The sequence below is a fragment of the Panthera leo genome, chromosome F2 (assembly GCF_018350215.1).
Source record: "Panthera leo isolate Ple1 chromosome F2, P.leo_Ple1_pat1.1, whole genome shotgun sequence".
In the NCBI taxonomy this organism is placed as follows: domain Eukaryota; kingdom Metazoa; phylum Chordata; class Mammalia; order Carnivora; family Felidae; genus Panthera; species Panthera leo.
In genome coordinates, this window is record NC_056695.1 from 72,387,814 (window position 1) to 72,400,978 (window position 13,165).

Here is a 13,165-nt window from a genome sequence, read left to right on the forward strand (position 1 = left end):
CATGTGATCTGTAAGCTCTTTTCAGCTTTCACGCTTTAGGTTTAGATAGAGCTTTTAAAACGTTCATTTTTACTGATTTTTATGAGCCTGGGTGTGCTGGAATATTGAGATAACAATCCCTCTCCCTGACAGTTGTTATGAAGGTCAACTGAAATCATTTTTGGAAATGGGCTTCACAAACTGTAAAGCACCCTGCAAATGTTAGTTCTCATTACCACGATCGTTAGGATAATGTCAAGACAGGAGTCGGTGAATTACGAAAGAACTATATTTGAAATTATTTCCAAACGGGAGCTGATGGCACTTGAGGCAAGCTGTCTGTTTTGTAAAAGGAAAAGACAGGTGCATGGAGTCGACTGAGAACGCTTTGGATGCTCACGCAAAGAATGGCGATATTATCTTCCTGGGGCCAGAGGGCAGGATGGTGGCCGGAGGTGTGTGGCTGATGGGCAATTAATAATTCAAATCGGCACAGGGTGCTATGCTTCAGGGCACCCGGCCCCCTGGTAACTCATCAATAAAATATTGGGTTCAGTTGTTTGGAGCCCACAGCTAATCTGAGAGCAGCACTCTCACTTGGAAATGCTGGTTGGCACAGGGAAGCAGAGCGTCAGAAGAGCCTGCGGGTCTGGAATAAAAATGTCAGGGAAGGAAATGAATCTCCAACACCCTTTCTCTCACTGCTTCCGAAAGGGCAGCCTTGAAATCTGGGTCAGCAGTGGTTACTGCGGCCCTGGGAAGATTCGGCCCCGGCCGTGCACGGTGTCGAGCTGGCTGTCTCCGCAAGGTGTCTGCCCACCTCTGTTCCGGGAGGGCTCCAGACCCTCTGGCTCAGGGTGGGATCCCCAAGGGTCCAGTGAAATCCTCTGCAGCTCTTCAGGTCAATCCACATGCTTTACTTTGGCTTAATTATACCTTTTTATCATTATTATTATTTATTAAAAATAAATTTATTATGCATTTTATTTATCATTTTTATTTTTAACGTTTATTTATTTTTGAGAGACAGAGCGTGAGCAGGGGAGGGGCAGAGAGAGAGGGAGACACAGAATCCGAAGCAGTCTCCAGGCTCTGAGCTGTCAGCACAGAGCCGGACAAGGGGCTCGAACTCACGGACTGTGAGATCATGACCTGGACTGAAGTTGGATGCTTCACTGACTGAGCCACCCAGGCGGCCCTCATTGTTTTCATTATAAAGTAACGTACACTCGTTAAAGCAGATTTTGTAAATGCAGACAAAGAAACAAGGCTTAAAGACAAAGGGGAGTGACCAATGCCCATTATTTCAGAACAACCTTCATGTGTGATGTCAATGACAAGCTATCCTGGCGTGTGGCAGAGGGCCAGGCTGCTGGGTGACGAGACACTCGGTCGCTTGTCATCCGTACGGCAGCCTTACGAGGCATTGTGGGTGGACAACCATTTATCGACACTTCAAATTCCACAATGTTCTAAGCGCTGACGTTTGTTTTCTAAGGAATCTGGGGGCAAAACGCGACCTGCAATGGGTCCCAGGTACAGACTCTGGTTACGCTGCTTTGTGTGTCGTTACATTACGAGCGAGTTTAATTAGTGAGCAGTGCCGCGGACACCTTTGGGGTGTTTCCTAGTGTATGATATTTTAACCATGTTTCTCAGATCTGAAAGCTTCAAAATTTCCAAATCGCAGCGGCTTCCGTTGCCATCCTCGTGGGGCAGGGGAAGAACGTGGGGGGCGCGACTTACGCTACTGGCCCAACATCAAACCACTGACAAGTGGTGGGGGGACGGGATTCAAACCACGGCCTGTGTACCTCAAGGAACTGCCCTCGGGGCTCTCAGCCCAGTACGTCCTGTCCCCGACCGTCTCCACATCACAACCCGCAAAGAGAATCAGAGGCTGTCTGACCTCCTGGGGTGGAAGCGGGGGCTGTCGAGGGTCTGGGCGAGTGGTGCTGGGTTGTCCACCCCCCCACCCCGACTGCCGTTCCAGAATTCTGCCCTGGCTCGTCCATCTTCTCTGCCCGCCAGGGAGTCTGCTCCCAATTTCAACTTTCATTTAATGAATATCATTCGCCCACCACAGGGCTAGGCAGTGGTGCTTAAGGGCAGGACTCTGGAACGAGAGCTCCTGGGTTTGAATCCTACGGCCACTCTTTGCTGGGTCGAAGACCTTACAGCGTGAGTCGCTCAGGAGCTCTGCGTCTCAGCTTCCTCGTCTGTGAAATGGTGATGACAGCACAGTAGTCACTTCCAACTGGAGGAGGGAGGCAGAGGAACTGGTGGGGGGCATTTCTGACCTCCAGGTGATCCGCCTGACTTTACGGGAGGGCAGAATGCGAGGCAGCCGGGGCTCAGACCCAGCCCTTGGAGGAATAACTTACCTCTTCCCTAAGAGGGGCTGTGCTCATCTCTGGGGAAGGCGTGCATCACCCACACAGGCTGATAAACGCAGTTGGGGGGTGCGACAAAAGATGTCATCACTGTCCAGAATACACAGCTGTTGAGAAAGCCCGTCTAGTGGGCCTGAACGTCTGTAGACTAAGCCAGGCCCTGTTCTGTGTTTCTCTTTGTGTTTCACCATTTGGGGCACTGTTTCCTTGGCCAGAGTTTTTACACTTGGCATTCCTAAGATCAAATCCAAAATTTCACAAGCAGAAATCAGTGGGGGGGAGAAACATGAGGTTGGAGCCCCTGGCTGGAACAGGATGCCAGGTTTGTTTCGGAGTTAAGAGCAGGTTCTCAGAAATCACTTGACATTGGAAGTTCTTTTCGTAAATGAGATGAACAGACCAAAAAAGTAGGCAAACAGAAAACCGCTCTCTCATTTCAAGAAGACTGTCTTTCTTCACCACCCCCTCCAGCCTTGCACAAGGCCCGAGAAGAGGCGTGCCTCTCAGCTACATCAACCACGGGCCAGTGTCCCGGTTCTGTCTCTGCAGACCCGCTGGGGCCACAGAATGGGCTGACCCAGGGGCAGGGACCCCACGCTTTGGGGCCAGAAAAAATTGGAGCAGAGTTCAGATGTCCCCTGGGTAGGGTTCTTGATAATTCACTGAGGATTCTTGGCACCATTGGGAAAGGCCATTACCCACATGGCTCAAAGTTCAAGGGCCCCCCACCTCTGTGCGTCGTGCTTCTCTGGAGACCGTAGTCTCTCTCCTACCTGGGGAGGGGGGTCTCGCCTGAAATATTCTGGGTAGGTACTTCCTCGAAAGCATGTCCACTGGAGGTACGTTTCTTCTAAATGGCTGTTGTTAAGAGTGCAAGAGTTTAGAAGAGTGCAAGAGAGTGAACTCTCACTTTTGCAAGAGTGCAAGAGAGTGAACCTGCCTGCAACAGCTTCCCCACCCACTGCCTTTGGAGCTGGTCCTCCAACAGATCACGTGGGTTTGATCCCACCTCGGGGCCTTTGCCCGTGCCGTTCCTTCCCATGGGAACACTCTCCTCCCAGGGTGCTTGGTTCTCATTGTTTAGGGCTAATCTTCAACAGGAAGTCCTCAAAGAGGCCTTCCTTGTAGATCCCAGTTACACGGCATCCCCGACCTCCAATTCTCTATCCCAATTGTCCTCCCCAATTTTCTCTACGGCATCTACCCTTATCTGGAAGTAGATTACTTATGTATTGGTTTAGAGGAACGTTATGGATTATCCCCACGCTGACTGCTAGTTCTGTGAGGCCCGGACTTTTGCCAGGATTTCTCTGGAGCTTAGGAAAGTACAGGCACAGCTCAACACACGCTGGCTGAGGGCATGGTCGCGTGAGGTCATTACGTAAAGGGTCTGGCACCGGGTCCTGCGCGTGACAAGAGCTCGACAGGGGCGCCTGGGTGGCTCAGTCGGTTGAGCGTCCAACTTCAGCGCAGGTCATGATCGCGCGGTTTGTGAGTTCGAGCCCCACGGTGGTCTCGCTGGTGTCAGCCTGGCTGGGTAAACCCTGCTTTGGATCCTCTGTTCCCCTCTCTCTCTGCCCCTCTCCCACTTACGCTCTCTCTCTCTCTCCCCAATAAATAAAACATGACAAAGTAATAAGGGGCCCTTGTGTCGAGTGTCTGCTTACACGTCCCTCTTTCATACTCAGTTGTGAGCCTTTCAAGGTCAAGGGAGCAGGTCTTATTTATCTGTGTTCCCAAAGAACCTCGTGCATATGAGATGATCAATAAATGTCTCTGATTTGAGGAGAAGCTCAAATCCTGTCTTCAGTCTAGTGTATCCCAAGACCAATGAAACCATCCTTGTTCTAAAAAAAATTAAACCTTTTTATTAGTATATTTATTTTATATATAAAAGAAATACAAAAAAAGGAAACACAAAGAAAATGCTTTCATGGCAAGTCGGACTTGTCGGCGCCCTCAGCCTGGGCCCCGGGCTCTGGCCCACTGGCTGTCAGCAAAGTCCGCCGGTTGTAGTGGCCCTTGATGATCCCTGTGTTGATGTTCTCATTGAGCAACTGCTTCTGCCTTTGCCTGTTGAGGGACTGGACAAGGCCCAGGACGACCGCGGCCAGTGAGTACTGCCCGGGCAGTCTTCTCGGGGGCAGGATGAACGGGTTGGGTTGGACTCTTCCCAGGAGAAAGTACGTTTTGATTTTTCCTTCCTGCTCACTGATGCCCTTCACGTAGATCTCCCCTCGGTAGTCGAAGGCAAAGCCCTGGTCCTTCAGGATGAGATAGGTCTCCTCGGGGACTTGGATCCTGCCGCTGACCCCTGTGCTGTCCATTCGGCTCGCCAGGTTCACAGTTTTGCCCCAAATGTCATATTGTGGCTTCTTAGCGCCGATGACCCCAGCTACCACGGAGCCGTGACTGATGCCTGCGAGCGACCAAAGGAGCGAGAGGTAAGAGAAGAGGGACATCACTGAGGTGGCTGCACCCCCGCCTGGGACAGTGAGCAGGGAAGGTATGGTCTCTGTGGATAAACTGCGGGGCCCAGATCCCGCCTCGGCCGCTCACTGGGTGAGCGGCCTGGGTCAGTTACTTAGCCTGGGTGGACCTCACTTTTCCCACGTGCAGAGTAGAAGGAAGATGGAATGAGATAACCGGAGGAAAGCCTTGGCATGGTGCCTGACTACCAGGGACTGTTCCCGAGCAAATTAGGATAATTTTCACCAGGACGCTGACGTAGCCCGTGGGACGGACGGAGCACTGTGCCACGAGTCAGGACGCTGGGGTCTCCTCCAGCCTCTGCTGTTGCAGTGCTCTGAGAGCCTGGGTAGACCTTTGCCTTCTCTGTTTTAGTCCAGGGCCTGAGCGTCATTCCCTTGGTCTGTGGCACAAGCCTCCCCACGGGCCTCCCTGCCTCCTCCCTTGTCCTCCAGCAGACCAGCCCCCATCTGGCCAAGTTCCAACCGCTTCAACACCTGCCACGGCCCCTTTTGCCTGTAGGATGAAGCCCAGGCTCCTTGGGATCACAGCCAAGGGCTTCTCGAATCTGGCTCGTCCTGCTTTGTCAGCCTCCTTCACCGCCACCCTCTCCTTCACCTTTGTGTCCACACTCACCAGCTAGAGTCCCCCCTCACCTGCCGGCCATCGCCCACCTCTGTGCCTTTGTCCCTGCCTTTCTTTCTGCTTGGACTATCATTTCTGCCCAACCCCCACATCTTATTTGGCAAATGCCTTTTAAGACATCTCTGACGCCTCCTCCTTTACGAGACATAGACTTCTCTGCCAGGAATAATAGCATTTCACCAAACACGTTGGTGAGCACGTAGGTCCCCTTCTATTGGACTTTGAATTTCTCGTGTATTCTACTAAATTGACTAGACACCTGCCTAGGTACCAGCGCTGTTCCAGGCACCGGGGCAATGGGTGGGAAAGAAAAGAGACGAGAGCCCCAACCCTCATGGGGCTTACCTTCACCTGGAGAGAAGGAAATATCAAAACAAGTAATACGATATCAATGAATAATAGAGGCTAGAACGAAAACCCGGTCAGGTTAAAGGAAGAGAGAGGTGGGAGGGGGCATTTTGGAGGAAGGTGGCTAGGGAAGGGCCTTTCTGAGCAGCCATCTGAAGAATGTGGTGGGACAAGCCATGCAGATGTCTGGGTTAGATCATTCTAGGCGGAGGGCAGTACAACCCCTCCCTGCCCCATACAAAATAAACAGAAATCAGAGAAGCAGACCCTACAGAATGTGTGGGCATCACAGTGATGGGGCTCCCTCCACGCCTTGCGGAGCCCCTCACAGGCGTCACCCCGTCTGATCCCTCGTTACTGCTACGAGGCAGGCAGGGGTGGGGGTAATAATATCACGCCCAGCTTGCACACGAGGAAACTGACCTTCAGAGGGCTGGAATGACTGGCCCAACTTCACAGAGGTGGCCACAGCTGACCCCAGACACAAACAGAGGTGCCCCGTGAAATGGGGAAAATAATCTTCTGACCTCTGATCTATGCCAGCACTGTGAGATTTCACATCAAGGGTCGGCCCTGACCCCAGCGGCATCTCCCGCCTTTGTTCAGGGTTAAAGTTCTGGTTTTCAGTCCTGGTTCCGTCGTGTGGTCAAGGATTTCAGCAAGGACACGTAGGGTCAGTGGAAGATGCGGGAACAAGCCTTGAACATCCCATCCATAGACCAAAAACATAAAATAGAGCTTTTACATATGAACAAAGATCTGAGAAGTCAGATACTGGTATTTCTTGACTGTTTTTTTCTTGAAAGCTGGTGAGGGAGAGCCAAGTAAGCAAAACGGCATGAAGGCCAGAGGAGATGTAAAATACGAAGACTGTGGCAAAGGCCGTCTTAGGCTGCAGCCCGGCAGCCAGAACGTCCCCGGTCTGTCCGGAAGTCCTGGGGCTGCCTCCAGGGTGTCCGCTTGGCTGTGTGATCGGAAGCTATCACCCCCCTTCTCTGGGCCTGGGCCTGAGTTTACGGCTTTCAGACCATGCTGTAGGGGGGCCTTCGAGAAGCAGCAGAGATGCCAAAAAAGTTGGCGAGTTATACAAAGTATAAAGGGTCACTATTCACTGGGCTGTGGTTTCTGTTGCATTGCTGTGCTGCACGAGGGGGTCTCTGAGCGCAAGGAAGGGCAAGCTGTGTGGCCAAGTGAGGAGCTAGGAGCCTCTCTGCCGTCCCTGCACACCACAGTATCTGACATCTTTGGGAGTGCAATCCTGCTTTTGCTTTAAGGCATATCCAGAAGGACTGGAGACCAACACACTGACCAAGGACATGGGACAGAGTGAATGAGAGATGACTCAGCTCCCTCCCTCAGCAGGGTGTTGTGCGGGTGGGGCACTGCACAAGTGAGCTGGAGGAAAGGTGGCTATGGTGTAGGGCCTGCTGTGTATGTCTGCACCCAGGCCAGCAGGCTTCCCTGGCTTCCAGCACCCAGAGCAAGAGGAAGCCTAGACAGGCCTGAGCTGACGCTGTCCCCGTCCCTGTCCTTGGTGAGGTCACACTAAGCCTGCTGCGTGTTGTAGGAGAAAGCTCCCCACGGCCCAGGGTGCCCAGGGCATGGGACAGGGAGTGAGGGAGGGGTCTGATGGAGCCAGGCCAGGGAGCTGGGGCGGGGGGGAGCGGGGGCGGGCGGGAGGGGGCCACACCTCCAGCTGCTACTCACCAATCCGGAGTTCGAAATTGTTGAAGGAATGTTTGTTGATCTCCTGTATGCTTTCGGTCAGGGCGAGGGAGAAGTCGGCCAGGGCACACAGATGTCCCCACTTGTCTTCACATTGCTGGAGCACAAGTGAGAGGAGAACTCACTCACTGTGGTGAACGTGGACCTACCTTTCTGCAGCAGAGGGGAGCCCCGCTCTACGTCCCAACCCACCTGCGCATCCCTGGGATGAAGACGGCCAGGTGTGGGAGCCCCTGAACACCCCCGTCGGCAGTGTCCCCGAACACAGGATGGCAGGAGATTTGCTTAACTCAGTGTAATGTGTGCGGCTTATCAGATTCCTTTCCCCACGTCGACACTTGTGTATTCAGGCGGCCACACTATGAATTCCTGACTGTGCTCACGGGCGCGCGGGCGCGTGTTTATGTTTGCACGTGTCGTGTTTCCATCTAGGAAACGTGTACTTCCTTTCAAGTACTCACACTGTCTGTTCAAGGGATGTTTCACATTTGCTTCGACATTTGGTCACGGACCTTGAGGGGGGTGCGGAGTAAGCCTCTGTGCCTCTCTGAACCTCCGTCTCCTCACCTAGAAGATGGGGATCAGCAGCCTTGCCCCGCCTACCTCCCTACCTCCCGGGGATTGAAGGAGATTGTGTATGCGAAAGAACTTGGCACCCCTCCAGAGCAGAGGTTGGCAAGTAGTTTCGGTAATGGATTAGAGAGCAAACGTTTTGGGCCTCCTCAGGGACACTCAGAACTGCCATTTTAGCTTGAAAGGAGCCGAAGAGAAAATATATGTAATGTGTGTGCGTGCGTGCGTGCGTGTGTGTGTGTGTGTGTGGTTGTGTTCCAATAAAATTGTATTTACAGAAACAGATGATGGGTCAGGTTTGGCAGGCAGGATGTACTTTGTGGACCCCTGCTCTCAAGTGCCACGCACAGGTAACCGATTACCAGTAGGGTTTTCTTCCCAGATAGTTACTCTTGGAATGTTTCTAGGTGTTTAGCTGGAAAGTAAACAAAGGGAGGATGAGAAGAAGGAATGAGGATTCCTTCTTCCCAGGAACTTAGACTCATATGCACGTAGCATTTATTGAGCACCTACTGGGTGTAGACAGCATAATGCTGTTGCGTCCACTAATGCTGCAAGGTAAGCATTAGTGTTCTCACTTAAGGCTGGTGCCCAGCACAGGGCCCTCAAGAGAACAGGAGATATTATCGTTCTTACGTCCTACTTATACAAGTAAGAACAAGAAAACAGGCTGGTATTGGGGATTTGGTGACACTCACAATTAAATCATAATCAGGGTATTTCTCGGCCAGGGTATTTTGTCCATCAAGTCAACAATGACGTTCAGAATGGAGCCTAGAGGTTTCTGGGCTGTAGAGGCGTCATTTCATCCAGCAGACCCTCATTCCCTCGGGAGCAAATGTACGTCTCACGACTAGAATATCCACTGCGTCAGATTTCCTCCCTACCGGTCCCCAGGCAGCCTGGTGACGATGGCCTCTCTGTCTTCAGCGACCCGACAAGAGTGAGGCCCCTGCCATATGGTGCAGCTGAATGCAAGGTGTTCCTTTACCTGTTTTTCAGGTGACAGGCCCGACACGGCCATGTAGGTGCTGCCGATGGTCTTAATCTTTTCAATGTCCTGAAACCGGTCTTCGCCTAGCAGCTGAAATAGATCCAAGCAACCACGTTAGCTCTGGTGTTTATTCTTCCTGAAGACAGGGGCTTCCCGAAACAGGCTCCCGGCTCACACAAAGGACAGCCTCTGCCTGGTTTAGCAGCCTTGAGGACGCTACCTTTCTCCCTGTGGATCATGCATTTGGGCAATCAACATGTTTACTGAGCACCCGGCAGGTGGCAGGTGCCGGGATGGGTGTGACCAGACACCGTTTAAGGAGTAGATCGGTTTCCATGAATCTTTGAAACGAACGTTTACTTTATTACTTCAAAGAAGAAATCCCAACTGTTCCCCAGAGCATCAACAAATTTTGGCTACACCTTCCACATGGATTTGGAGTCTTAACTCTTGTCTGTTAGCATCCTGGCCTGAGCCACTGTTGGCTTCCACCCGGTGGTTGTATCAGAATAATGTACCTGCTTGCTCTCTGCCTCACCCCCCCTCACCCCCCGCATGGCAGCCAGAGTGGTCCCATTCGGGGGAAAGTCAGATCATGTCCCCAGTCTGTGCAAAACCTTCCTGTGGCTTCCCATTCCACTGCCTGCAGATGTCCAGGTCCTAATTCTTGGAACCCGTGGGTATCTTACCTTCCAGAGCAGAAAGGACTTTGCAGATGGGATGAAGTTAACGATCCTGAGGTGGGGAGATTCCCTAGACTAGCTGGGTGCGTTCCAAGTAATCGCAAACGTCCTCATAAGTGAAAGGAGGAGGCGGGAAAGATGGAGAAGGCAATGTGATATCAGGCAGGAGCGGAAGTCACAGCAGGGTGACCACGGGCTCTAAAGACGGGGGAAGGAGCCACCAGCCAAGAAATGCAGGTGGCCTTTAGTAGCCAGAATGAAACACAGTTTCCCCTAGAGCCTCCAGAAGGAACACAGCCACGCTGACACCTTGATTTAACCCTGTGACATCCATTTTGGGCTTCTGACCTTCAAACTGTAACATCGTAAATTTCTGTTGTCTTGAGTCACTAAATTTGCAGTGGTTTGTTACAGCAGCGTAGTAAACTAATACAGGAAGTATCCACTGAGCTTCTGCAACGTCTCATGAATAGGACAGGAGGTCCCAGCCATCCGAGGGCTGACAGCCCAGGCAGGGTGTGTGTGTGTGTGTGACATGTTAAATAAACCATCACACAAAACGTGCCCTGCCTCAATTCTAGTAAAGCACATGATGGAAACATACAGGATGTAGGAACGAGGAGAGAGGAGCATTTTGATGAAATCTGGAGGGGCTGGGAAGGCTGCCCTGAGCAAGTGACTTCTAGCTTCACTTCTAAAGAGTGAGGAAGGGTCTTTTAGTGGTGGGTGCGTGGGTTTGGGTGCTGGGAGGCTGGGGGGGGGCACGGAAAGGGTTGAGAGGGGCATCCGGACAGAGGGGACGACATGAATGAGGACTGGAGGTTGGGGAAGATGCGTGGTAGGTTCAAGGAAGTCAGGAGAGGGCTGCGGTTATTTTTCCCATCTTAGAGAAAGTCTTCCGGGACACCCCATTTCTTTCCACCTGTCTCCTTCCTTTTGCTGTAAAAATTTGCAGAGTTCTCCCTACTCACTGCCTCCAACTTCTTCCCCATCATTTTCTAAATCCCCCAGAACCACCTTGACACTGACATTGCTCTGACAACCCCTCCCATTGTCTGGCCTCCCTTGGTCCACTGTCTGGATCTTACCCGGTTGATTGCCACACCTCTCCCACATGGTTTCTGCCCACTCATGGCTTTACTTCCACACCACTGGCAACTCCTCAGCGTCCTTTGCTAGTTCCTTCTTATGTTCCTTATCTCACAGTGTTGGGGGCCCCGGGGCTCAGGCCTCAGACCTCTTCTTTTTTTCTGTCACCATGGTTCATGGGCTTTCAACACAATCTCTCTGCCCAAGATTCCTCAATGCATGTGTCCTTCCTTGACCATCAGACTCTTCTGCACAAAACTGCTGTGACATCCCCGTTACAGTCCTCAAAGGCATCGCCAACCTGCCATTCCCAAAGCTACACCCTTGGTCCTCTCTACCCACCTGCCACCTTGATTAATGGCGTCTCCATTGTTCCAGTTGTTCCGGGTAAAAACATCACAACCCACATCTGATCTTTCAGAAAATCCTTAGCCCCATCTTCAAAGCCATCCAGATTCTGTGTCTCACTCCCTCCGCAGAAAAGGTAGGTTCAAAACTCAAACCTCCTTGGCTCCCAGGGCTAAGTTCTTAGCCTCCTCTTCCTCCACGTGGGTGGGTATCTAAATGTAACTTCTGGTTTTCCAACTCTCTGCTTCCCTTAAAGACTGTGATGTCCTTCGGGGTTCATGCCGTGCTGGAGCTGGGCAGACAGGTGGGCCAGACCAAGAAGAGAAGATGGATTTTCCATATGCATCTTGCTACAGGCATCCTGTCAAAAATGATTCTGGAGCTAAGAAAACGTGAAAAATTCCAGCTGGAGAGAAATTCTTCAGAGAAACAAGGGAAACACAGGCAGGTGCTTTTGAGATTTGCTTTGGGGTGTGCGTGCGTGCGTGCGTGTGTGTTTGTGTTGCCTGATTCACGGCTGAGGCAGCCTTTGTTTGCTATTTTTGTTTCTTGAGCCATTGAGTGAAGCCCCTCTTCTGCCCTGGCTGAGATCGCACAAACCGCGTCCAGGGAAGGCTGAGTGTCCTCAGCCTGGGATCATGTCTGACACTCGCCCTCAGACACTGCACTGAGGTTTGGTCTCAGCATCCCTTCGGCCGTTAAAGTGTTAGTTCGGGATCTAAGGCATGTCTTTGGTGGCCCACCTCTGTCCTTCTGCCTCCGTGCAGCTGCATTTCCCCAGCTTTCTGCAGGGAGGGGGCCTCTTCCTCTCTGCTCTTGGAAGTACCTGACCAAGGGCCAATTTCAGGCCCAGGCAATGCTGCCTCCTCTCAGAAGTGGATCAGAAGGCAGCAAGCGGCTTCATTATTTTCATTTAGTGTCCATGCAGCAAATCGATCCACCGTAGAGCTAAAAGCGTCTGGGGGCATAACGCGGTTCCTAATCAGCCCCTTTATTAATTCACTAGTCCGCACGGAGTGCTGAAACGTGGGAGCGCCCTTCAGCCTTCGAGGAAGCAGGGGCCCTGGGGTGAGGAGTCTTGAACCCAGTCTTGGCGCATGTGCTCCGTGCGGTGTTCTGCTTTCCTCCAGCCCGGAGGGAATTTTGCAGGCGCTCAGGTTCCCGTGGTGATTTTATCAGCCGGAGCAGCTTTGTTACTAAAGTCAGCATCAGGGCATCCATCTGGCTGGAGCTTCGCCAGGGCAGAATGCAGAGGGTCTCTCCTGACACAGAAGGCACGTGCGGGTGGCCCGAGGGGTTGACAAGCCAGAGAATGTTCCTGCTGACCACATGCTCTTCCCTCTTCCTCCTCCTCTGTGCCGTCTCTTCTTTCCGTTTCTCCTTCTCTGCTCTGCTCTCCTATCTTTCTTCTCTCACCTCCCTGCCAGCTCCTCCTCCCTCTCCTCCTCCTCCTGCTCTAAAGCCCAGCTCCTGGACCAATCCCACCCCCACCCTCCTTCTCCTAGCCTCCCCAACCTCCCTCTGCAAAAACACGCCACTACCACTAGGGGCGCTGTCTGCTTTTCCTAAGACTCCTGGGGTCTACAAACTGGGGCACTGAGATGCAAATTTAGTTGAAATTTACGCATTACAATTGAAAAACTTGCTTGTGAGCACTTTGGAGGGATGGGGGGTGCTACAGCGTTTAAAATAAAACTGGGGCGCCTGGGTGGCTCAGTCGGTTGAGCGTCCGATTTCGGCTCAGGTCACCATCTCGCGGTCTGTGAATTCGAGCCCCGCGTCGGGCTCTGGGCTGATGGCTCAGAGCCTGGAGCCTGCTTCCGATTCTGTGTCTCCCTCTCTCTCTGCCCCTCCCCCGTTCATGCTCTGTCTCTCTCTGTCTCAAAAATAATAAAAAATAAACATTAAAAAAAATTTAA

General features: G+C 52.2%; 1 protein-coding gene across 1 annotated transcript in view; it reads right to left on the reverse strand.

Moving 5' to 3' along the window:
* Nucleotides 1–4,303: 4,303 nt before the first annotated feature.
* Nucleotides 4,304–13,165, reverse strand: part of ADCY8 (adenylate cyclase 8) — a 220,151-nt gene continuing 211,289 nt past the window's right edge. The window contains exons 16-18 of the mRNA XM_042923617.1: nt 9,124–9,216; nt 7,542–7,656; nt 4,304–4,791 (exon numbers count right to left, since the gene is read on the reverse strand). Coding sequence (XP_042779551.1) covers nt 4,304–4,791; nt 7,542–7,656; nt 9,124–9,216 — 696 coding nt within the window. The remainder of the gene's footprint in view (nt 4,792–7,541; nt 7,657–9,123; nt 9,217–13,165) is intronic.